Source organism: Gopherus evgoodei, chromosome 4, assembly GCF_007399415.2.
Source record: "Gopherus evgoodei ecotype Sinaloan lineage chromosome 4, rGopEvg1_v1.p, whole genome shotgun sequence".
Taxonomy (NCBI): Eukaryota; Metazoa; Chordata; order Testudines; family Testudinidae; genus Gopherus; species Gopherus evgoodei.
In genome coordinates, this window is record NC_044325.1 from 140,219,440 (window position 1) to 140,245,212 (window position 25,773).

The 25,773-nt window shown below is 45.2% G+C and overlaps 2 protein-coding genes across 2 annotated transcripts; both read right to left on the minus strand.

Annotated features, from left to right (window-relative positions):
• Window positions 1-211: 211 nt before the first annotated feature.
• Window positions 212-6,175, minus strand: LOC115651610 (gastricsin-like). The gene is made up of 9 exons (XM_030562700.1): window positions 6,095-6,175; window positions 5,628-5,781; window positions 4,960-5,077; window positions 3,817-3,935; window positions 2,678-2,877; window positions 2,045-2,167; window positions 1,340-1,484; window positions 660-758; window positions 212-364 (listed from the first exon to the last, which is right to left on the minus strand). Exons 1-9 carry the CDS (start codon window positions 6,148-6,150, stop codon window positions 212-214), a joined length of 1,167 nt encoding a protein of 388 aa, XP_030418560.1. The 5' UTR covers window positions 6,151-6,175.
• Window positions 6,176-13,924: 7,749 nt separating this feature from the next.
• Window positions 13,925-21,052, minus strand: LOC115650882 (gastricsin-like). The gene is made up of 9 exons (XM_030561435.1): window positions 20,972-21,052; window positions 20,513-20,666; window positions 19,811-19,928; window positions 18,975-19,093; window positions 17,851-18,050; window positions 17,521-17,643; window positions 16,758-16,902; window positions 14,440-14,538; window positions 13,925-14,127 (listed from the first exon to the last, which is right to left on the minus strand). Exons 1-9 carry the CDS (start codon window positions 21,025-21,027, stop codon window positions 13,990-13,992), a joined length of 1,152 nt encoding a protein of 383 aa, XP_030417295.1. The 5' UTR covers window positions 21,028-21,052; the 3' UTR covers window positions 13,925-13,989.
• Between the last annotated feature and the right edge of the window lie 4,721 nt (window positions 21,053-25,773).

Consider the following 25,773-nt stretch of genomic DNA (forward strand, 5'->3'; position numbering starts at 1 on the left):
AGACGACACAAGACAATTGGATTCACTGCAGTTTATTTGTAATGATACATTTGGAGAGCACTGATTGTTGCATGCAAACCAAAGAAAAGCTATGCAAGGCATATGAAGAAGGATGCAATCTGTCCATATGAAATTAGTCTGATTCCATCAGTGTCCAGCGGAAAAGAGGAAGGGAAAGGCTTCGTCCGATTCAGGCGGATGAACTGCTTGTCTAGGCTGATGGGGCAAAGCCCACTCTGTTATTGGACATGTCATAGACAGAATAATATTCCTTGAGGAAGACGTCTCCCAGGATCCAGAGGGGCTGTCCATTCTGGGAAGGCAGGTACGTGGACTCAATCCCAACTGTGCAGTAGCCATTATTCTATCAGAGGGAAAAACAGAGAGAGGTGGCATCAGGGCTGTTTGACTAGGCAGAGGGCTATGTAGGCTAGCCATGGAAGCCCCAGCAGAATTAGTGGCAGCTTTGCAGTGACTGATGAGAGCGGCAGCAGGCCCTCCTACAAGCTCACAGTGATGGAATGCAACCACCCCAGCCTAGGCAAACAGAGCTGCAGTGCAGGAGAAAGGTCGCCGCATTTGCACGGAAATTCTGGCTTCCTGCTGGGTCACTGTCTCGGTGAGATAAAAGTGTTTTATGCTGTTAAAATAATACATACGTTGAAGACATAGGCAGAGGGGGGCAGCGGGAACTGGGATCCGCTAATGACGAAGGTGATGGTAGGCATGTTCTGGACGTTGTTGCAGTTTACCACGTACTGTGGAAACGGAAGACAAATGAGGGTTACAGCTGTGACAGTCGAGAGCAGAAGCTGTCCTTACAGGGCCTCCAATAGATGCAAGTAGCACTGCCAGGTATCGACCCTTCTAGCCAATAGAGGGGAGAAACCACCCTGCTGCACTCCGCCCTCACATGGGCAGCAGCTTCACCAGCCCCACACACGCTTACGTTCACCATGCCAGCTTCAGATCTCCTGCTGATTTTACACTGGGCCAGCTCCTCAACTGAGGTAAATCAGCACAACTCCAGAGCTGTGCTGATTTACACCAGCCAGATCTCTGGCCCACAGATGTCAGTAGAGTTACTTCTGATTTACACTGGGAAAAGGAAGATCAGGAGCTCTCTCCCCAAACTCAGGAGAGACTTCCTGTTCCCCAGCTGTAATTAGTGCCATCACCAGCTTTAAGACTCTGTCCCTGAGCTCCTCTAGGAACCTGTGCCTGATCACCCAAAAGTCCATCATTCTCATCTTCTTGTGTCTCAAATTCCTCATGTCAGGCATTGCAATATCCCTCACAGACGTCCTCGGCAGTGCGGCAAGGCACCTGTTGCTCCTACCTCTCCATTGGCTTCCTGAGCACCCACAGCTTGCAGGAAGTACCCCATGTACTGCTGTGGGACAGTGAGCAGAAACGTCCCAGTGTCCACAATAGCCTGGCAGCCTTGGCTGCACCAGCCAGTCGCCTGCTGTCCAATAGCGAACCTAAGGAGGGAAATACAAGAAACATCATTATAGCAACTTGTCAGCAAAAGGAACTGCTTCTGATACAAGATGAGACCAGGTTTTGGATACACGATAACCTGCAGCCCTGGCACCCTTATTCTATACAGCCAAGCATTGTCCCTGGCCCTGATTCAGCAAAGCACAGAAGCACACGCTTAACTCTTAGTACAAGCTTAAGCCCATCTCTGTTCATCAAAGCACTTAAGCATACACTTCACTTTAAGTAAATGCTTAAGTCCCATTAACATGAATGGGATTTCCTCATGTGTTTAAAGTTCAAATTGGTTTGCAGAATAGAAAGCTAGGTTAGGAGCTTTTATTACTAGAACCAAAAACCTGGATCCAAACTCCTTTCGAGGGTGCCTGAAATCCAGATCTGATCCAAATTCATCCTCCTCCAGGGAGAGTTTGAGTTGACACAGGGCAACTGACTCCACTAATTACAGCCAGAAAGGCTCCCTACAGACCATAAGGAGGAAAGACCGATGCCTATGTTAATAAAGGGTAGGGGGGGTGGAGGGGTTGCAAACAGAACTTACTCCTGAATATCAATCTGCCAGTAAACCTCTTGAGTCACGGGTGCCCATGTAATCTGGCCAGAGAACAACTGGGTGTCAACACCTCCAAAGATGATTTCTCCTCCATAATTATATGTTGGTTGGCTGGAAACATACATGGTTACGCATCAGACATGTGTTACACAAACTACCCTCCTATGGGGCAGGAGTTGTAACATATATGTGGATGGGGAGTGGGATGGTATGTGTGGTGTGTGGGGGTCAATGGTTAGACAGACAGAAAATAAACAGAGGGGTACTTATGGTAGTAGACCGACAGACAGGACATAAGAATGGCCATACTGAGTCAGACCAAAGGTCCATCTAGCCCAGTATCCTGTCTTCCAACAGCGGCCAATGCCAGATGCTTCAAAGAGAATGAACAGAACAGGTAATCATCAAGTGATCCATCCCGTGTCACCCGGTGGGAAAAGAGACATAGCGGTGGGTGGGTGGGTGAGCAGATGTATAGATACATAGAGTCAAATAAAGAGTGGGTGAGTGAGTTGGTATATGATATATAGAGAGATAGGTACAATGTGAAAGAGAAATGGGAAAATAGAGTGTTATATGTGGTAATGGAGACAGAGAGAGGGGTAGTGAGAGAGATCTTACCGGGAGAAATAGAAACTGAAGATGGGTTCAGTAAGCAGGCCCTGCTTCAACATCTCCTGCATAGGTGTATAGGAGACCCCTACTGCCATGGCAGGATAAGCCATTCCCAAAATCCCATCGAAATAGGCATAGTAGAAGGGGCTGGTAGGTTCATCTTCACTCAGACCAAATTCCTGATTGGTGATGGCAATGTTCTGGACCTAGCAGGGAAGAAAATAATCACTCTAACCTGGAATTTTACACAAAATTACAGTAACAAAATCAGATGACTGTGCCCTCTTATGCTTCTGATCAATTCAGCTATACCCAAATAGGCCACTCTTAAACAGACATAGGACTGTAAACACTGGAGTTTGCACTGATTTAACTAAATCGGTTTAAATTCACACCTTAAGTTAAAACTGATGCAAGCTTCATGTACACAAGCCCTTATTATGTCCTGTATTAACAGGGTCCAATCAACAACATAAAAATCAAATGTACAGGACCAAATTCATCCCTGGTGTCACAACACTGAAACCATTTAGCTCATGAAGTATCCTCAGATAAATGTCCCCATGTCCCATGCAGTAAAACTAGAGCAATGTATCACATATTCTAGAGAAAAGTTTTATCAGTGATTTCTGCTGTTTTTAATAGTAACGCAGTCTGATGATTTTAGAGATGCAGCCCAAATAGATTAGAAAACATTCCTTATAGCAATAGACTCAAAGAGCTCCATCTGTTTAGCTTAACAAATAGAAAGTTAAGGGGTGCCTTGATTACACCCTAAAAGTATCTCTGGGGGAACAAATGTTTAATGACAGACTCTTCAAGCTAACAGAGGAAGGTCTAACATGATCAAATGGCTGGAAATTGAAGATAGACAAATTCAGACTGGAAATAAGGCATACATTTTTAACCATGAGGGTAATTAACCATTGGAACAAGTTACCAAGGGTTGTGGTAGATTCTCCATCACTGGCAATTTTGATATCAAGATGGGCTGTTTTTCTAAAAGTTCTGCTCTAAGAAATATGTTGGGGAAGTGCTATGGGCTGTGTTATACAGGAAGTCAGACTCCATGATCGCAACGGTCCCTTCTGGTCTTGGACAGTGTGAATGGCAATGCAGGATAGGGCAGTGCATATTTCACTTACTGTCACTGTGTCGTAACCCAAAATCACAGTCAGGCTGCCACTCCCGTAGCTCAAGGTGTAGGTCTGTCCATCATTGGAAAAGGTGGATGACTGGTTGGGGTTGAACCTGGCATGATCGGCTGGATTAAAAACAAGATCATGGTGACTTTCTTGGATTTGACCGCCTCCTATCCACCCGGTGACTGAATAGCCTGACAGGGCAGCATTTCCCAACAGCTGACTTCCCATGGAGTGAAAGAACAGAGCCAAGAGTTAGCCCAGGAGTTTCTGTATAACAGAGAAGAACACTAATGCAAAGCGCATCACCTCATTCTGTATGTAACTATCTGTCAGGAATCAGGGCTTGTAGCAGAGCCCTGGGCAACCTAAGGAGCACAGCTGGCCTGTGGTAGGCTGCCTGATTGCTGTGAAGAGTCAGCAAACTAGTTGCCTAAGGCAGCAGCAGTGGCACAGCATTTGCTCAAAGCATCTGCCTACAGCTGTGATAGCTTCTGTGCCTCCCACCTTGCCTTGCTCCAGGAAACCGGGTCCTGACTTTCCGCTCTGATTCCTAACTCTCTGACCCTTGCTTCTGGCATGGGGCCACTGACTCCAGTTCAGATCCTGAGCTCCAGTTCCTGACTACCATCTTCTCCTCTAACCTGACCCCTGCACTAACCACTGAGCATGAGTTCTTACGTCACCAACATTATCTATCTTCTTATCTCTATTGCACCCAACACCAGAGTAGCTAAGAAATTTGGGCAAGGTCCTCTGTTGTAAATCAATGTCACTCTTTTGAAACCAATGCACCTATGTCAATTTATATCAGCTGAAGCCTGGCCAATAGTTATGCCATTCAAAGCAGTAGTTGCCTCCCAGCGTGACTCCTTGAACTTCAGAACACACTACAGCACCACTGCTGATGTTGTCAACAACAACTTTAGAATACCATAGTACCTTTTTACGAGGAAAGAGCGATCCATATTGTTGCCATAGCTTAGTGAAGCTCTCCAGAACAGGAGTAGCAGATAGGGGCGTATGACATTGCCAAAGCCTGTCTGAGAGGACTAGTTCTTCTTGCCTGGTTGGAATTTGACTATCCTTCTCAGGAACAATGCACCCAGGATATGCACCTATGCTAAGGAGCCTAGCTGTACTCACAGCAGGCCTCGCTCTGGCAGTACGTAGAGGGCACCCACAGGTTGGAGGAGCCAGTGTCAAAGAGAACCAAGAAGTTCTGGGGCGGAGTTCCAATGCTGATCTCTCCAAAGTAGAAGGACTGTAAAAAAGAGAAAAGACGTGGGGGCAGGTGGATTCCTTTGCACTATTAATCATTTTAAATTAACATTTTGTCCTTCTCTAACTACTTCCAGCTGAGGATCCTAAAGGTTTTTAGTGCCATTAACAAGCTAAGCTTCACAAGGGGTGAGATAAGATGTTTACCATTATTCCCCTGATGCATACTGGGCAAAGGAGTCATGAAGAGGGGAAGTGACTTGCCCAAGCTCACCCAGAATTCAGTAGCACAGCCAGGAACAGACCCCCAGATCTGACTCCCAGTCCATACTACAATCCTAACACCTTTCTCTGGAAATGTGCCAGAGAACATACAGCAAATACTTGAGAGTAACAAAGCAGAAAATAAACAGCAGAACCCAAGCATCCCTTTTTCTACAAATACTTAGTTTTCCAAGGTCTGAGACTAATGGGACCATACCAGTACATAGATGCATTAGGTAATTGTGTGGGTAGGTAGGTAATAAGCAAGGAATAGCTAGTTAGAGCTATAGAACAGCCAAGGAAGAGAGAGAAGGAGCCTTAATACTCACATCCAGGTAATTGGCTATTGGTTCCTCAGCAACATTGTAATTATTGAAGTAGTACTTTCTGGCTGGATCTACTTTGTGGTTCTTCAGGAAGTCCTCCAGCACTCCCTTCTCCTTCATCGCCTCTCGGACAGACTTGCCTTTCCTCAGTGTGACTCTGCACAGAATGAAGAAGAGAACTCAGAAATCAGCAAGGAAAGCGTTCATCCTTCTGTCACCTGTCATGTTGTCCCTGCCATGATGCTGTTCCCTCATCTTATGGACCTCTTAGTGGTCAATGTTCTACCACCCAAAGTGAGGAAGGCCGTGCAGAGGCATAAATAGATTTGCCCATACCACAGAAATTATAGACGGTCTAAAGAAAGATAAAGGCATGGCTTAGCTGAATACAGAAATGCTGACGTATTTCTGTTACCTGTCTAGGTACTTCTATGTCCTCATCACTACAATACTGGCACTGGGATACTCACCTCACCAGCCCATCTGAGAGATGGAGGCAAACCAAGGCCAGGATGAGCCGCTTCATGGTGCTCGATTTCTCCACCAGCCGGCTCCTGTACAGAATGTGTCAGTCACCACAGCAGAAGTGGGCTGAAGTCTGTGATATGGAGTCCCTATTTTTATACCATGGGTATTGTACCCAGGATACCCATTAATTGCTGACACCCAATTTCCTATCTCACCGCACTAATCCAATGTCAACACCTTCTGTGTATTTAAAAATTCATTTCTTTTCTTGGGTGCTGAGATTATAAAGCAATTAATGCCTTCGATAGCAAGATCAAATGATTGAGGTCCAATAAGAAGGAAACTTCTGCGTCTGACAAAGGAATGTCTTATCGAAAAATCAGCACACTGGACTATTATCTGTTTGCTTCAAACACAAGCCCATTCTTTTCAAAAACAAAGGAAAACATTCTTTAGACATTCTTTAGACTGAATGGAAATTGATAATACTAATGAAGGGGCAGTTATGTAAAGTGTATAAATGTATATAAAATTTATTTTTCCTACAAAAAATGTTAATGAAAGGGAAACATTTTAATTTGCATCAAAATTTCTTGACCTTCCATTGAAAAGCAAAAACTTAAACAAAAAACAGTGTAAAGTGTTTGCGTTTCTTTTCTTTTGTTTAAAAAATTTTAAAAATTAAGATCAGAATTTTATTTGGAGCAAGCTTCGATTTGCTCATTAAAAGCAAAAAAAAACCCAAAAAACAAAAAAAACTTAAGACAAAAACTTTTCAACCAGCTCTAATCTGAAGTCACTTAGTGCTGGAAGGCCTTGTCACCACTAGGAAAAAGGTGTGTTCTTACCTCAGAAAAACTGACACGTGGTATTAAGGGATTGTCTACATGGCAAACTACTGTGGAGCCAGCCAGGGCGTGACACTGCAGGGCCCCATCTTCCTACGCAGTAATATCCCATGCAAACGCTGCTCCGGCACACTGAAAGTGCGAGAGTGTGGCTTGGCTTACTATTTGAAAGCACAGTGCACCAAGCTGTACCTGGAGACTTTCTGTGCACTGTAGCAGTAGCCATTACTGCATGGCAAAAAGATTCACTGTAGATCGACAGCCTCGCTTGCCATACGGTAATTTACCACGTAGATAAGCCCTGAAATGAGGTAGAATCTAGCAAAGAAAAGGTGTTGTGATTTTAACACGTGACCAGGAAAAGGTAAACCATAGGCTCCACCAACTTCTTAATCTTGAGCTGCTCCAATACGTGAAAACCCCTAACTGTCTTGTCATCGCTAGGATTTTACCGTCCGTCAGCAAACACGAGGCAGGAAAACCCAGGATTCGAATTCTGTGGAACTGTTTTCCCAGGACAGGATTTCAGCTATTCCCACTGATTGCAGCTGAGGGCACTGTGCTTGACATCACAATTGGGCCCCAACTTCCTAAGGAGTTACTTCAAAACAGGTAAGTGTCATTGACACCAACTCACCTTCTGTAACATGAACTCAGGGGCTAAGTCCCACAGTCCTAGATCTGCACAGGATCTGAGGACAAAGCTCATTGTGAGAGCATAAGAATGGCCATACTGGGTCAGACCAAAGGTCCATCTAGTGCAGTATCCTGTCTTCGGACAGCGGCCAATGCCAGGTGCCCCAGAGGGAATGAACAGAACAAGTAATCATCAAGTGATCCATCCCCTGTTGCCCATTCCCAGCTTCTGGCAAACAGAGGCTAGTGACACCATCCCTGTCCATCCACGCTAATAACCATTGATGGACCTATCCTCAATGAACTTATCTAGTTCTTTTTTTAACCCTGTTGTTGTCTTGGCCTTCACAGCATCCTCTGGCAAGGCACTCCACCGGTTGACCGTATGTGGTGTAAGCCTTCCTCTTCTTGCCACTTGAAATAATAGGAACGGTGAGGCCTCCAGGAACTCTCCAAGATATCCCTGTAGCTACACAGGTGGACCTTTTTAACCCCTTCTTGGATGCTGGATCACACATGCCCTGACAACAGCTTTTTACTGATCCTCTGTTTGAACAGATGTAATACAAGGAGGCCTCAGGGACATTGGACAGCAACGGGGGCTCAGGCAGCAGTGCATTGGAAATAGCTTTACCCAGGGTTTTCAGAACCCACAGCAATGGTGACTTAATAGTTTCACACCAGTCAGCATCAGGAATAAATCAATGGTAACACAGCGCTTTCAGCTGATGAAAATTGATACAAGTCAGCATGCTCTTATCTAAAACTATAATTTATTAGATTTATGCACACACAGACATAAGCAATAGGCTTAGAACATCCCACATAATTATCTAGAATCTGAGATGGTATGTTAGAAGGCTTTGCCTGCACCCTCTCCCCTGGTTCTTGTCACGTAGACAGAAAGCAGAAGACCAGAAGTTCGAAGCGCAGACAATGCAATGTTTATTGAGGTTAGTTTCCAAGCAAGCATATTCCAAAGCCCTTCACACCAGTCAAGCTTATCTCTATACACCGAAAGAATCTGTTCCCCAGTGTTCCCTTCTCCGCTCTGACACCACAGAGCCTTGCCTGTGTCCCTGTTCCCCATTCCCTATTCCCGTTCCCTCCCAGCAAACATGATTCCAATTTCCCTTGCCCCCACTTCCTGTTTGACCCCAGTTTATATGGTAATATTCTCAGCTATACCTTAATCAATCATTTTACTGAAATTTAACTAACCAATCCTAACATATGTTACAATACATAATTTGGGCTTGAATAGGCACTGGGAGTGGCTGGCTCATTACAAAAGCAGTTTTGCCTCTCCTGGAATTGACACCTCCTCATCTATTATTGAGAGTAGACTACATCCACTCTGATTGAATTGGACCTGTCATCACTGGTTCTCCACTTGTGAGGTAACTCCCTTCTCTCCATGTGTCAATATATAATGCCTGCAGCTGTAATTTTCACTCCATGCATCTGAAGAAATGAGGTTTTTTATCCACATAAACTTATGCCCAAATAAATCTGTTAGTCTTTAAGATTCCACCGGACTCCTTGTCGATATTGTAACATAATTCTTTAACCAATTATATCCCACTATCCTAATTAGCTTATATCCAGCAAAATTAATTATACAGCAGACAGAAACAATTAGAGAACCAGGCAGATTAACAATAGAAAAGTGGGAGCCATAAAGATAAAACAATACAGAAATGGAGGTTTCACAACCACAACCATTGATAAGTGATTTCTTCCTGGCAGGATGCTATCAAATGAAGTTTTCTTTAACCATCTTAAGATCTGTTTCTTTATCTGCTGGTGATGGGCATTATCAGGACCAGATCATCTTCCTAACACCCCAATGCCACATTATTTCAATGTGACTGGTTTGGAATGTGAGGATGGCTGGTGGCTTCCCCACTGGGGAGTAAGGTGTCAGGAAAGAGTCTCACAGGATAGCTTCAGAGAACTGCTCCAAAGTACGCTCTATTATCTAGTCTTTTTATAACTTTACAAAACACACACTGACCCTCTACTGCAGTGGATCTCAAACATTTTTACTGCTGACCCCTTTCACATAGAAAACCTCTGAGCGCAACTCCCCTTATAAATATATAAACAAGTGTTTTTAATTTAACACCATTATAAATGCTGGAGGCAAAGCGGAGTTTGGGCTGGAGGTTGACATCTCACAACCCCCCATATAATAACCTCATGTCCCCCTGAGGTGTCCCAACCCCAGTTTGAGAACCCCTGCTCTACTGGATCATCACCTCTCCTAACTTCAGTAAACTACTTATCAACAAACATTCCTAACAATCTTAGTCATAATAAGCTTCTCTCTCAAAGGCATCCAAATTCAAGCTTTTCATCCCCTTATTTTCTTTCAGTCTCAATATGTCTACTCTTTTCTCCTCTCCTCCCATTCCGATTAGCAGAAACTGCAAACCTACAGGTAACGTTGACCTTGCTTCCAGGAGCTCTGCTTCTTCAAATTAACCCTTAACGATGTGGTGTTCTGTTTTATTAATTCATGCTGGCTGAATGCACACAATATGGTTTGTGCACCAAAATATGGGGGACACCCCCTCTCAAATCTGGGGCAACGTTAGCACGCTCTCGCAGTTCTGCTTTGGCACATTCATGCCTTCTGGCTAGTTTATGAAGCACTTTCCTTTCCCAGCCTTCAGACAAGGAAGTTCCCAACCCGCTGCTCCCTATAGATTCTGCCATAGCGATGCATGCGCCTCAGCATGCCACCACAAGGGGCCGAGATGCTTCCTGGTGGCAAACAGTTGGCTCTGAAATGAGGGGCACTGGAAACTGAAACAAAGTTCCCCAGCTCACAGCCCTTGCCCTGGCACATGACTACATCTAAAAGCTTTTCATGCCCTTCCTTGTGCCAAATATAAAGGCCCAGGGACATTTCTCAGTGGTAAAATGATGGGGCCAAATTGGGCTTTCTTGCAACTGTGAAAATTGTGAGTAAAGGAACCTCACTAACATCAGTGGAATCTTGCTGGTTTTATGCCAATTTAAATGAAAGCAGGATCTGACTCTTTGGGTCCTTTATGCTGAGCATTTGCATTCAAGCCCTCAGGCTTTGAGGTCACTGTGTGCTTCCTTTCCCTCAGACAAAATGGGCCGAAGAAGAGTGGGCTGGGAAACCAACATTTATAGACAGACTACCAAAGCGCTACCAGAATGCAGCTGCTTCTGGGATGGATGGCAGCAGCTAATTAGCACAGAACACAATACACAACCATGAGGAGAAAGGATATTTTGACCAAGAGGCAGCGGCTAGTGCACTGGGACTCAGGAGACCTGCATTATTGCCACAGTTCTGCTGCTGACCTGCTGTAGAAATCACCGCGCCTCAGTTTCCCCTCCCACCCTTTGTGTATTTAGATGGTCAGCTCTTTGGGGCAGGGACTCTCTCGTATATGTCCATACAGCACCTAGCACAATAAAACCTCAGTTTCAATTGAGGCCTCTAGCTGCTACTGTAATATAAATATTAAATAGTAATAAGCAGGTTCTCCAGGGTAAATCCTTAACCTTACAGAAGTGCCCTGTAATCCAATAACTGTGGATCATAAAGTCTCATTCAATGGACCCAGATACATAGTAACACACACACACACAGTGCTGGAAGGGCTGCATTGCATTTTCCTGGAAATTCTAGTCTAGTCTACATAGATTCTTATACTGTGCTCATCACCATAGTATCAGAGCACCTTCCAGTAGCACACGAAGCGACAACATGCTTTAGACACGAACTGAACTATGCTGTGGACTGTAGTATCTAATCCCTCTCATGCTTTCCTGCCCAGGTTCCCCTTCTCCAGCAGTAGCCAAAGGCCGATTTGCAAACGCATTAGCAGGTGAGGAGTTTCAGTGGACAGCTCCCCACACGCATCAGCTGAGAGAAACCCTACCCGCTGAGTCCTCAGCCATCCTGGCAGCTCTTCTGCCGGCCTGCGCTGCACCTCCGAATCCTGATCCCCTTGAAGTCAATGGCGGAACTCCCAGAGACTTCAGCGGGAGCAGAGTTCGGACAACTACTGTCTGTTTTCTTTCCTAGTCCATCACCTCTTTAAGGCTGAGCTTGTGTTTCCGTATTAGGCTCTGCACTGGCAACATGTGAAACAGTAACCAGCCTTAGGCGAAACTAAAGCTGCAGTCATGGGAAATCAGGAACTCCATGTACTAGGGTTGTTGATCAATCGCAGTTAACTCACATGCTTAACTCAAAAAAATTAGTCGCCATTAATCACAGTTTGAATTGCATTGTTAAACAATAGAATACCAACTGGATTTTATTTAAAAAAAATGTAGATGTTTTTCTACATTTTCAAAGATACTGATTTCAATTACAACGCAGAATACAAAGTGTACACTGCTCACTTTATATTGTTATTATTGTTATATTGTTATTGCCAAAGAGCCACAGTAATATGTCAGCAGCCCCCCAACAGCTCCCTCACCCTGATCCCAGCACCTCCCACCCACTAGCAGCCCTGCCAATCAGCGCCTCCTGCTCCCTCCCCACACCTCCAGATCAGCTCTTTCGTGGCATGCAGGAAGCTCTGGAGGGGAGCAAGGGCACTGCAGGTTCAGGGGAGCGGGCGGGAAGGGGTGGAGTGGGGTTAGGGCCTGTGGCAGAGCCAGGGGTTGAACAGTGAGAACCCCCCGGCACATCGGAAAGTTGGAGCCTGTAGCTCCAGCCCCAGAGTCGGTGCCTATACAAGGAGCCGCATATTAACGTCTGAAGAGCCGCACGTGGCTCCAGAGCCACAGGCTGGCCACCCACCCCTGCTTTAGCACATCTAACATGTAAATGTCTTGCGACGCTGGCTACACCAGTGCCATGCGAATGCCTGTTCTTACTTTCAGGTGACACTGTAAACAAGAAACAGGCAGCATTATCTTCTGCAAATGTAAACAAACTTGTTTCTCTGAGCGATTGGCTGAACGAGAAGTAGGACTTAGTGGACTGGTAGGCTCTAAAGTTCTACATTATTTTGTTTCTGAATGCAGTTTTTTTTTGTACATAATTCTACATTTGTAAGTTCAACTTTCATGATAAAGAGTTTGCACCACAGTAGGTGAATTAAAAAATACTATTTCTTTTGTTTTTTACAGTGCAAGTGTTTGTAATAAAAAATAAATATAAAGTGAACACTGTACACTTTGTATTCTGTGTTGTAACTGAAATCAGTATACACCTCTACCGTGATATAACATGGTCCTCTGAAGCCAAAAAAAACCTCACGGCGTTATAGGTGAAACCACATTGTATCCAGAGGTTAAAGTAAGCCATGCTGGACCGGACCGGCTTCCCCAGCAGCGATTTAAAGGGCCCCATGCTCCAGCCACTGCAGGGAGCCCTGGGCCCTTTAAATCACCACTGGAGCTCTGGCAGTGGGGCTCAGGAAGTGATTTAAAGGGCCTGGGGCTCCACACTAATTCGGACATGAAGTGGTAAAGCAGAGGGGCGCAGGTGGTACTTTAAAGGGCCTGGGGCTCCCTGCTGCTTTACCGTGTTATATCCAAATTCATGTTATATCAGGTCACATTATATTGGGGTAGAGGTGTATTTGAAAATGTAGAAAACATCCAAAAATATTTACGTAAATGGTATTCTATTATTGTTTAACAGTGTGATTAATTGTTTTAATTGCATAGCTAATCACAATCAATTTTTTTAATCGCTTGAGAGCCCTACTACATACTATTCCACTGGTTAGGGTAGTCTTGATAGGAACAGAGGCACAGCCTCAGGGTGTCTATGCGATGGTAATAGCGTGTAAATACAGAGCACAAACAGGATCTTTACCTCCTTCACAGCAACCACATTTTGGCCCGCTATCCCCATCTCATCTGAGAATCTCAAAGCCTATTGCAAACATCAGGGGATGAAGTTGCCCACATCCCCTTGCCAGCTAGTCAAGAATCGGCATCTCCATTACAGCTGTGCAAAGAAAGGTCATTCTGTGCTGCAGAAGATTTCCTAATAGGAACAAAAGAGGGGGTTAATCCATTGTTCTCAATGGGAGCTGCTAAGTGCTTAGCTGTTTTGAAATTGGGGCAGAAATGGATCACTGAGAGGTTAATTTCCTCCTTTATACCTGAGTAGCAAGTGGTGTGTGATGATAAGGTTGTGATACCACCAACAAACAGCTGGGCTCCATCTTCACTCAACAAAAAGGAATTTGACTCTTTGCAGTTTATTCACAATAATACATTTGGAGAGCACTGATTGTTACCGACAAGCCAAAAGCAAGTTATGGCTGTACGCAAGGTACATTAAGAATGATTCAATTTGTCCATATGAACTCAGTCTGATTCCAACAGTGTCCAGGAGAGAAGATTTAGACAGGAAAGGGAATGCCTTTATCCGGTTCTGGTGAGGCCTGGCTGGGCTAGGCTGATGGGGCAAAGCCCACTCTGTTGTTAGCCATATCAAAGACAGAATAATATTCCCTAAGGAAGATGTTACCCAGGATCCAGATTGGCTGCTCGTTCTGAGAAGATACTGCAACACTGCAGTAGCCATCGTTCTGTAAGAGGGAAAAAGAGTTAGACACGTCTCTAGGGCTGTGTAGGCTGCCAACAGAATTTTTAGGAGCTTCGCAATGGTTTTGATGGGAGCAGGAGCAGGCTCCCATAAGCTCACATTGTTGGAACCCAAACACCCCATCATTTTTTGAGTGTTGTTAGAAATGACAGGCAAACAGCGCTACAGTGGGGTGGGGTGGTTGGGGAAAGGTCTCTGCCTTTGCAGAAAAGCTCTGACTCCTGATTGGGAAACCATGCATGGTTCATTGTCTCTCTAAGATAGAAGTTGGTTTTGCCTTTAAAGTAATACATACATTGAGGACGTAGATGGAGGGGGGCAGCGGGAATTGAGATCCGTTAATGATGAAGGTGATGGTCGGCATGTTCTGGACGTTGCTGCAGTCAGCCACGTACTGTGGAAGAAAAGAACAAGAGCGGGTTAAGACAGTAACAACCTAGAGCAGAGGCTGCTCCCAACAGAGGAGAATGGCCACTATATGGTATCTACAGTTCTACCCAACTGAGGGTAGAAATTAGAGCTGGGAGAAGCTTTTTGCTGAAAAATGCAGTTTCAGGTGGACCAAAACTATTTGTGAACTTGACCTGATAGTTTCAGCTGTGGAAAGTTTTTCAGGGCCAGTAAACCACATGCCAACACTCAGACATGTGTTCCCTCTTTATAACTTTTAGCCCCATGGTGAGGGCCCTTTCTGGGAGATGGGAAGTCTACATTCAAATCCCCACCCAGTAGCTGGACTTGAACTCAGACCTCTCCTGTGCTGAGTGCTCTAACCACTAGGCTATTATGGGGTGTGTTTCTCTCAGTCTCTCCTGTTGAAGCTGTTCCATTTCAACATGAGAATCAGGCAGAGAATGATTTAAATCTCTTTGGCATTATAAATATTTAAGCTTTTATACAAAGGGGAACAAGCTTCAACAGAAGCAATCGAGAGCAAGCCAGCCCTGTAAGCCTGTGACTTGACTCACCCCTATACTAAACTAGCCTTGATCAGCCACTAAAATTGAGAAAAAATTACTCCAGTGCTTAAGGCATCCCCACCTCAGGAATGCCCCCACCAAGAGTTATAACACCAACGGCTGTAACGTAGCGACACCCAGGCACTGGGAAGTTTTAGGGAGGATACAGAAAGACCCCAACAAACGGTGAAATAGATCAGATAAGCTCTGACCTGAGAATTTATGCTGATCATGTGCACAAACAAAGAAGATTATAAATAGGTGACAATTCGGGCATGAAAGATAAAGCATGAAAAAGATCTGAGCAGGGAGTAGGAAACATAGGTGCTAGTGCACGACAGGTTACATTTTGCTACCTAGGGGGATCGAATAATGTCATAGGTTTAGTGAAGTTAAAGGTGGTCACTAGTTTACCTATGTAATGCAAATAAAAAGCAATGTTCTTTGGGAACCAGAGCTAGAACTCTGAGCGCTCTGCATGACCATGACGTGCAGAGGCATCAACCGGCACTCCCGGACGAGTGAATCCTGACTGGGTGAAGTTTGTCTGTATATTGGGAGTGATGAGCATAAGAGATTGGCTTGACATATGTGTTCTCTGTACATTGCTAATAAATAGATGTTCAGAGCACAGCTGTGTGAGGGTCTTCACCGGGAAAAGATCCCGCAGACCCGTATGGCCCTGAGAACCGTGGGTAAGGGCGGGTACTTAAACTGACCAGGTTTTCCTTGAGCCCCGTGAGTAAGGGTAGGTGCTTTACACTCATCCCTAAGCCCTCGGTAGGGAGAAGGTGGGGGTACCTAAATTAACCGGGTCATGCCGTGAGCCCTCGATAGCGTATAGGCACAGTGCCCTAGATTTTTGCAGGTAACAGCCCAGAATAGCCAGGCCCTTGTGGTTAGAGCACTCCTTTGGGAGAGAGGAAACTCTGATTTCAAGTCCCTGCTCCAGAGCAGCAGTTCAGACCGGGGGCTCTCCCATTCCCTAACCAGGGGGCTATCGGTTATCAAGGGAAATGCTCACACCAGATTTGATGGCTTGACATAAACTTTACCAATCTGCTGAAAGATGACGACCATTTTTGGAACAGAACTAAATATTTCCCCGGAATTTTTGGTTGTCTGGAGAAACTGCAAAACCAGTTATTCACACAGCTCTAGTAAAAACACCTCTGCAGCACTCTGCCATTACATAGGCAGCAGTTCACCAGCTTCACACATGCTCTTCTGCCTGATGTGTGGCCACCCACAATGGTACACCCACTCGGCCTGCTTCAGATCTCATGCTGACTTTACACTGAGACAGCACTTTAGGGTGTGTAAATCAACATCACTCCAGAGCTACGCCCATTTATACCACCAATGATCTGGCCCACTGAGTTCAGCAGACTTGCTTCTGATTTACACTGGGGAAAGGGAGATCAGAAGCTCTCTCCCCAAACTCAGGGGAGACTTTCTGTTCCCCAGATGTACTTAAGGCTGTCAGCAGCTTTAAACTTCTGGTTTAAACCCCTGAGCTCTTCTAGAAACCCTTGTAGGATCACCCAAAAGCCCATCAGTCTCATCTTCTTGTGTCTTGGATTCCTCGTGTCAGACATTGCAAAATCCCTCACAGATGTCCTCAGCAGTGCGGCAAGGCACCTGTTGCTCCTACCTCTCCATTGGATTCCTGGGCACCCACAGCCTGCAGGAAGTCCCCCATGTACTGCTGTGGAATGGTGAGCAGAAACGTCCCAGTGTCCACAATGCCCTGGCAGCCTTGACTGCACCAGCCAGTCACCTGCTGTCCAATAGTGAACCTAAGGAGGGAAACCCAACAGAGTTCACTGTGCACGTCTATCAGCCACAAGAATGCCTCTGATGCAGGCTGAGCCAAGAGCACAAGGCTTCAGATACTCCGTAATGTGCAGTTCAGTGGCCTCTTATTCTATAAAGCCAAGCACTGTCACTGGCCCCGATTCAGCAAAGGACAGCAGCACACACTTAACTTTCAGTGCATGCTTATCTCCCTCTCTCTTCAGCAAAGCACTTAAGCATCCCCCTATCTCTAAGTTGCTGCTTCAGGACTTAGACGTGTTTAAAAATACTGCTTAAGAGCTCTGCTGAATTGGGGCCTAGAAGAGGCACTTTTAGCATTACTTGAACCAAAACCCTGGATTCAAAATCTTTTGAGAATGTCTGAAATCCAGACCCAACCTTTATCCTGGGCCAAGATCAGATCTTGTGTAAGTAATAATCTCTCTAGGCTAGCTAGAGAATGGGACAGAAACCCTCCTTTGGTCAGCCTCAAGCACAGAAAAGTAGAGTTCACCAAAGGCAGCTGACTTCACTAATTGCAGCTGGAAAGTGCCCGTGGACAATAAAGAGGAAAGGCTCACGCCCACGTTAATAAAGGGAGGATTGCAAACAGAACTTACTCCTCAATACCAATCTTCCAGTAAACTTCTTGGGTAACAGGTACCCAGGTAATCTGGCCAGAGAACAGCTGGGTGTCAACGCCTCCCAAGATGACTTCCCCTCCGTAATCATACGTGGGTTGCCTGGAAACGCAAAATGGTTAAAATATCAGACAGGAATCAAATTCTGCCCTGTGGAGCATGGGGCGTAAGATACATGTGGATGGGGGGACTGGGTGATGGATTGACAGTAAGAAACCAGACTAAAGGGTAAATATATGGTGGGGAGAGAGAAAGAGGTGGAAATATAGACTGAAAATACAAAGGAGGGGTGTGAGAGAGAGATCTTACCGTGAGAAATAGAAACTGAAGATGGGTTCAGTAAGCTGTCCCTGCTGCAGCATCTCCTGCATAAGTGTGCTGTACCCCGGTATGGCTACGGGAGGATAAGCCATTCCCAAAATTCCATCAAAATACGTGTAATAAAAGGGACTGCTAGGCTCATTCTGACTCAGACCAAATTCCTGGTGCTCAATGGCGATGTTCTGGATCTACCAGGGTAAAAAAATCATTGCTCTTGGCTAGAATTTTATTCTAAATGTTGACAACAAAAACAACCAACTATTTCATTTTCAAGGGTGGCTGACACTCAAGACAGTCTGATAAAGCACATCATTAGATTAGATGCCGACCTAATGCTTCTCTATGCAGCTGCATATACTCTATATGGTATGGGAGTCAGCTGAGGACAGTGTCTCAATCAGAAAAGAAAATTCAAGGCACAGCAAAATCGAATTTGTGCCAAGTAATTGTCAGTATAGCTAGCATTATTCCTAACTCACCTATGCACTGGTTAACTCAAGGCTTGTCTACACAAGACAAGTTTAACTTATATCATTTTTTAAACCAGTTCAGCTAAACTGGTGCAAACTCCTTTGTAGAAGCTCTTCTCTCGCTTTAAGTGTGGCTTTATGTCACTTTGCTTAACGAAGCTGACCCACTCTTATGTTCCTGATCAACTTCAATGACACCAAAATAAGCCATTCAAAATAACACAAGGGCATCCACCCTGGGGTTTGCTCCGATTTTACTAAATCGGTTTAAACTCACATCTTAAATTAAAACTGGTGCAAGTTTCTCAAGCCCTTACGTCCTGTATTAACAGGGTCTAATTAACAACATAAAAATCGTATGTACAGGACCAAATTCACTGCTGGTGTCACAACATGGAGGCCAGTGGAATTTAGCTCATAAAGTGTCCTCAGATAAATGTCTCCAAGCCCACTGCAGTTAAACTAGAACAACAGAGCACGTATTTCTGCTGCTATGTGGGGTACGCGCTTCAATAAGTTGCATTCAAAACAAGACTTTATTATCCACAACCCCACATGTTTTTAATCCCAATGCTCTCTGACGGTGCCAGAGACACAGCTCAAATGACAATGTGTGACGGGGGTGGCGCAACTTTCACTTACTGTCACTGTGTCGTAACCTAAAACCACAGTCAGGTCTCCAAACCCATAGTCCAGGGTGTAGGTCACTCCAATATTGGAAAAGGTGGATGACTGGTTGGGGTTGAACCTTGCGTGATTGGCTAGATTAAAAACAAGATTACAACATCATGGCCATTCTCTTTGGTGGCTGCAATGTGATTTGAGCCGGTCCCATCCAACTGCGGACTGAGTGCCCTGACGAGGCAGCATTTCTCCAACAGCTGACTTCCCATGGAGTGAAAGAACAGGACCAAGACTCAGCCCAGGAGTTCTTATATGACAGAGCAAAGCACGGATATTAAGCCAGATAACCTCAGACTTTTTTTAATGCCCATCTTCTTTATTTACCTATATTGTACCTGTAACCATAACATTTAAGAATTATGTGCCAGATCCTCAACTGATATAAATAAGTGTAGCTCTATTGAAGTCAATTTATACCAGCTAAAACTCTGGGTAATAGTTATGCCATTCACAGCATTTGTTGTCTCCCAGCACGACTGCTTAAACTTTAGTATACACACTACACTATTCTACAGTGCAGTATCTCAGCTGTAGAGTTTTGGACTACCACTTTAGAAAACTGTAGTACCTTTTATAAGGAAAGAGTGATTCATACTGTATTCAAGGCTTAGAAAAGAGCTTTAGCAGGCTAGCAGATATCTTAGTATGACATTCACAAATACTGTCTGAGAGGATCATTTTTGGTTTGGAAGATGCTGTAGCTTCTTGCCTAGTTGGAATTTGACTCCACTTCTCAGAAGCAATGCACCCAGGACACGCATCTACTGAATATTTAACAGCTGAGCAGTACTCACAACAGGCCTCAGTCTGGCAGTAAGTAGAGGGCACCCACAGGTTGGAGGATCCCGTGTCGAAGAGAACCAAGAAGTTCTGGGGCGGAGTTCCAATGCTGATCTCTCCAAAGTAGAAGGACTACAAAGAGAGAAGACGTGTGGGCCGGGAGATTCCTTTGTGCTCTTAATCATTTTCCAACATTTTGATTTCTCTAGCATCTTCCATTTGAAGATGCCAAAGGTCTTTACAGCTTTTAAGGAATTAAGGTCCACAGGGGTGGTCCATTATTTTGCATATGGGGGAATTGAGATATGAAGAAGAGAAGTGACTTGCCCAATTCACCCAGCAAGTCAGTCAGAGCCAGGAACAGAACTGTGACTTCTTGACATCCAGTCTCTGGAGTAGACACATGATGAGTCTCAGGGAACACAGCAAACACTTGGGAATGATAAAGTGGGAGTGGGAGGAAGCAGGGCAATCCAGACTCTGCTTTTACTCCAAACGGAAATACAATTGGAAGCAGAACCTGTGTGTTCATTGTATTCTGTTAGATTTTTTCATCCAAACCACTTCAAAATATTTACAGATTTCCAAAGACTGAAAAGAGGGATCTTTTGACTTATAACCACAGAAGTACATAGATTGACTAGGTAATAAGGAAGGAAAGAAGGCTAGGAAGACTACATAAAGAAAGGAGACAGGGAGAGAGCTTTAATACTCACATCCAGGTAGTTGGCTATTGGTACATCAGCGACATTGTAATTATTGAAGTGGTACTTCCTGGCAGGATCAACTTTGTGATGCTTCAGAAAATCCTCCAGAATGCCTTTCTCCTTCATCACCTCTCGCATAGACTTTCCTTTCTTCAGAGTGACTCTGTAAGAACAAGAGCAGCTCAGGAAATGGTTCGTCCTCCCAAGCATCTCTCATGTTGTTCCTCTCTGTATCCTGCCATAATGCTGTTCCTTCCGCTTAAGTACCTCTTACAGATCAGTGTGTTACCACCCAAAGTGAGGACACCTGAGCAGAGGAAGAAATATATTTACAAATATCATACAATTAGTAGCACTTTGTAAGGAACATAAGGACATTACTTAGCGGAATACAGAAATGCTTCATTTATTTACTATGTGGATACTTCTATGCACTCCTCACTACAATATCTGTTCTGGAATACTCACCTCACCAGCCCTTCTGAGAGCTGGAGACAAACCAGAGCCAGGATGAGCCACTTCATGGTGCTCGATTTTTCCACCAAGCAGCTCCTGATCAGAACACGTTGGTCACTGCCGCAAAACTAGGCTGACGCATCTAATCTACAATTCCTACTTTTATATCCTGGGCACTGCCCCCTGCTCCATTATGTGCTGGCACCCAAATTCTCATATCACGGTGCTCACCCAAACGTCAACACGTGGTGTATTTTATTTCTCCCGTGAAGTATGAAGATGTTTGTTCCTTTTGTCGGGTGCTGAGATTGTAAAGCAATTAGCACCTTTGACAGCAAGATCAAACAATTAAGGTCTGCTCAGAAGCAAACATCTGCTCACAACAAAAGAAAGGTGTTGTCAAAATGTCAACACACTGGAGCCTTATCTGTTTGCTCCAAAACTTCCTTGCCAAAAATGAAGAAATCCATTGCAGCCAGCAATGGATAGAAATTTGATACAGTTCTCTCTTTTTGACCCTAGCGGTTAGCCAAAATTCAAGGCCTTGCTGATTGTTTTGCTTAGGAGAAGAAAGTCATGTTGGAGTCAGGTATTTCTTTGATACAATCTGGTTCACTTGCGAAGACCATACAAAGTCCTGTTTCCGTGAAAACAACAGGAATCAAACATCAGGAGAAAGTTTTTTTGCTCACAGTTCCAAGCCATTTTCTAGCTAGCACTTAGCCCCAAAATCTCCCTCTTTCTATGCTCTGTCTCAGAGCCACTCTCCCAGGACTTTCCTGAATTTGTTTCTGTGGTGTTTCTCTTCTTCCCTCACACACACAGACACACCACTCCAGTCCAATCGATCCCTCAATCCTGAGTTATCGGATCACAGTTAGAGCTGTGTGAATAACTGATTTTTTTTAGATCATTGGATCTTTAAAAAAAATTTGGGGGTCAAAGTGCATTGTTTAACCCAGAACAAAGCCTTTGGTTTTGCTTTTGAGCTTATTCATGAATAAATAAAATAAATAAATAAACTAGGAGTACATTTCTAAACAAAATTTGTTGTGACTCACTCAAAAAGCTTCATTTATAAAATGTCATAACTAAACACTCATTTGTTTTTTCAACTGAAACAATTTGGTGAATTTAAAACAAATTTTCAAAATGTTTTGGTTGAAACAAAACTGCATTTTTGTGGAAAAATTTCAGCCCAAAAATTCTGTTCTGCTGTGAGCGCAACAGAACTCCCTTTGGGCCTCAAAGCTGGCTCCTACTCCCGTCTTGCCTGTGGTTTTGCTTTGGGTGGAGGTTTCTATTGTTTCAGCTATTTATGCCTTGAAGGAAGTCCATTCTGTTTTACATTTATCCTGAATGAAAGACCGCCATTATTCCTACCAGCTTCAAGAGGTTTAACCCAAACCCATAGCAATCCTAATGGTGGAGCCGAGCAGTTATATCAGGTTACATTCTCTAGATTCTGCTCTCACTTACCCCAGTGTAAATCTAAGTCATATCTACACTACCACATATGTCAGCAAAACTTATGTCGCTCAAGGGTGTGAAAACACACACACTCACACACACAAACCAGGGTCACATAAGTTCCACCGGCTTCTCCCACCAACATAGCTACTGATGCTCATTGGGGGTGGTTTAGTTATGTTGATGGGGAAGCTCTCTCACACTGGCAAAGAGCAGCTACACGAGAGATCTTACAGTGGCACAGGTGCATCGGCACAGCTCTGCCACTGTAAAGTCTTTCATATAGACATTGCTCTAGAATAGAATTGGTTGGTTCATTTCTTTTCCTGTAAAAAATTTCCATGTAAATGGAAACATTTTATTTCCATCAACATTTCTTCCACTTTCTTAAAAAGAAACTCCAAACTTTAAATATTTCAATTGAACAGTGTTTTGGGGTTAAAACATACAAAATTTCAAAGAAATCCTGATTTTTGAGGGAGACATTTTCCATTTTTGTCAAAACAACATTTCTTAATAGCCGTGGACATCGATCCCGCGCCATGAGGGTGGGAGGTAAGTCAAAATAAGATACTTCAACTTCAGCTATGCTATTCCCGTAGCTGAAGTTGCATATCTTACATCGACCCCGCCCCCTAGGGAAGACCAGGGGTTTGGCTACACTTGCAACTGTACAGCGCTGGGAGTTAAAGCTGTCTTCGTACAGCTGTGTAGGGAAAGCGCTCCAGTGTGGCCACATTTGCAGCATTTGTAGCAGTGTTGGGAGTGGTGCATTATGGGCAGCTATCCCAGAGTTCAAGTGGCTGCAACGTGCTTTTCAAAAGAGGGGGGTGGGATGGAGTGTGACAGGGAGCCTGGGGGAGGGAGAGAGAGAGAGAGAGAGAGTGGATTTTTGGAGCCGACACTGTGTCAGCTCCCTGCCTTGCAAATTCCGACCACTTCCCCCACCCCTCTCTCATTCACTCTTAAATGCAAATAGCCTTCAGACCAGACAAGCAGCTGCTCCGAGGGACTCCCTCCCCCACCAGCCATGCTGCTTCTCTCCTCAGGCAAACACTAGCTGTGGACATTCCCTGTCTGCCTCTGCTCCAGCAGACAATTGCTGTGTTTGTTTTTTAGATAAGCCGCTCCGGGAGCCCCGAGTTCCCAACAAAACAAAGAGAGTTCTTTAGTTAAAAGCATTATGGGAAAATACTGGAGGTCAGTTACATCGTAGTAAGATTAATCACTGTTTACACTGGCACTCCAGCGCTGCAGCACCAGCGCTGTTCTCTTTATTCCTCTCGTCCATGTGGACAGGGCCGGCATTTCCATTTAGGAGACCTAGGCAATCACCTAGGGAGATAGGATTATTTTGGGGCTGCATTTTTCTTGGGGGGCGGCAGGCAGCTCCGGTTGACCCGCCGCAGGTGTGCCTGTGGAGGGTCCGCTGGTCCCACGGCTCCGGTGGACCTCCCACAGGCACGCCTGCGGCAGCTCCACCAAAGCCGCAGGAGCAGCACGCGGGACGGTGAAATGGCCGTGCACCTAGGGCACCAAAAACACTGGCGCAGGTCCTGCATGTGGAGTACAACCAGCGCTGTAGCCTGGGAGATACAGCGCTGTATGTGCCTTGCCAGTGTGGACGGGGCGTAAGTTGCAGCGCTGTAAAGCCACTACCAGCACTGCAACTCTTCAGGCCTTAGGGCTTGGCTACACTCGAAACTCCAAAGCGCTGCCACAGGAGAGCTTCCGTGGCAGCACTTTGAAGTGTGAGTGTGGTCACGGCGCCAGAGCTGGGAGAGAGCTCTCCCAGTGCTGCAGGTACTCCACCTCACTGAGGGGATTAGCTTGCAGCCCTGGGAGCCGCGCTCCCAGCGCTGGGGCACTGTTTACACTAGCGCTTTGCAGCACTGTAACTTGCTGCATTCAGGGGTGTTTTTTCACACCCCTGAGCGAGAAAGTTGCAGTGCTGTAAAGCGCCAGTGTAGTCAAGGCCTAAGATTTACCAAATCCGCACAACCCAGTTTCTATAACACCTCACTGGTTACCCAGAAACCAACAATACAGTTCCCTTGAAGTAAACCAGCCTTAGGGCTTGGCTACATTTGAGAGTTTCAGTGTGGTGGTGGCTTTACAGCGCTGTAACTTACTCCCCGTCCACATCTTATACCACTCTCTCTTATACACATCTTATACCACTCTCTCTCCCCCACGCTCTGTGTCACACTTCACCCCATTCCCCTCTTTTGAAAAGCACATTGCAACCACTTGAATGCTGGGATAGCTGCCCATAATGCACCGCTCCAAATGCTGCAAATGTGGCCACACTGCAGCACTTTCCCTACACAGCTGTACGAAGACAGCTTTAACTCCCAGCGCCATACAGCTGCAAGTGTAGCCAAACCCTTAGGCCATGGCTACACTTACAGTTCTGCAGCGCTGGTAGTTACAGCTGTGTTCGTACAGCTGTGTAGGGCCAGCGCTGCAGTGTGGCCATACTGACAGCTACCAGCGCTGCAGTGTGGCCACATCTGCAGCATTTGCAGCGCTGTTGGGAGTAGTGCATTGTGGGCAGCTATCCCAGCATTCAAGTGGCTGCAACGTGCTTTTCAAAAGAGGGGGGTGGGATGGAATGTGACAGGGAGCGTGGGGAAGACAGAGAGAGTGGATTTTTGCAGCTGACACTGTTCTCAGCTCCCTGCCTTGCAAGTTGTAAGGACTGGAAGATACATAGTGCCTACCTTCAATCATTTAAAAAGTTTTGACCTTTCCCCCACCTGTCTCTTATTCACTAAATGCTAATTATGCACTCCTAAATAGCCATCAGACCACATAAACAGTTGCTCAGCATTACCCCTCCCCCCTCTCTCCTCAAGCAAACAGCTTTGAACATTCCAAAGCAATTCTCCTGCCTTCGCTGGCTCGCTCGCTGGAGCACAGAGCAGCTGTGTTTGTTTTTTAGCAAGTAGCTATGGGGAGATCGGAGTTCAGCCATTCTTCTGGTTTGTTGTGGACAGGAATTCTGGGATACCTCCTTATACCCCGGAGGCCAATAAAAGCTCTGGTGGTGTCCACACTTGCTGACCAGTGCTGCATCACCAGCGCTGGAATCGCTACACCCGAGGCAGACCAGGTGTACAGCCAGCGCTGCAACCAGGGAGTTGCAGCGCTGGCTGTGCTTTGCAAGTGTGGCCACATCCTGAGTTGCAGCGCTGTAACCCCCTCACCAGCGCTGCAACTCTCCAGTGTAGCCAAGCCCTTAGTCCTCCACCCAGACATCCAAGTCAAATATGATGAGGATTACTGAAAATCTTATTCATCATATAAAAAAGTTCTACCAATCCCAAAGGATCGGACACATT

Bases quoted from the DNA above. Each gene is read 5' to 3' on its own strand.
- LOC115650882 (XM_030561435.1), bottom strand. From the start codon at position 21,027: ATGAAGTGGCTCATCCTGGCTCTGGTTTGTCTCCAGCTCTCAGAAGGG. The intron at 20,667-20,971 runs GTGAGTATTCCA...TTGTTCTTACAG, and splicing joins CTCTCAGAAGGGCTGGTGAG to AGTCACTCTGAAGAAAGGAA. The intron at 14,539-16,757 runs GTAGGAGCAACA...TTTCTTCCACAG, and splicing joins CCCAGGAATCCAATGGAGAG to TACGTGGCTGACTGCAGCAA.
- LOC115651610 (XM_030562700.1), bottom strand. From the start codon at position 6,150: ATGAAGCGGCTCATCCTGGCCTTGGTTTGCCTCCATCTCTCAGATGGG. The intron at 5,782-6,094 runs GTGAGTATCCCA...CATTCTGTGCAG, and splicing joins CTCTCAGATGGGCTGGTGAG to AGTCACACTGAGGAAAGGCA. The intron at 2,168-2,677 runs GTAAGATCTCTC...GTATGTTTCCAG, and splicing joins TTCAGTTTCTATTTCTCCCG to CCAACCAACATATAATTATG.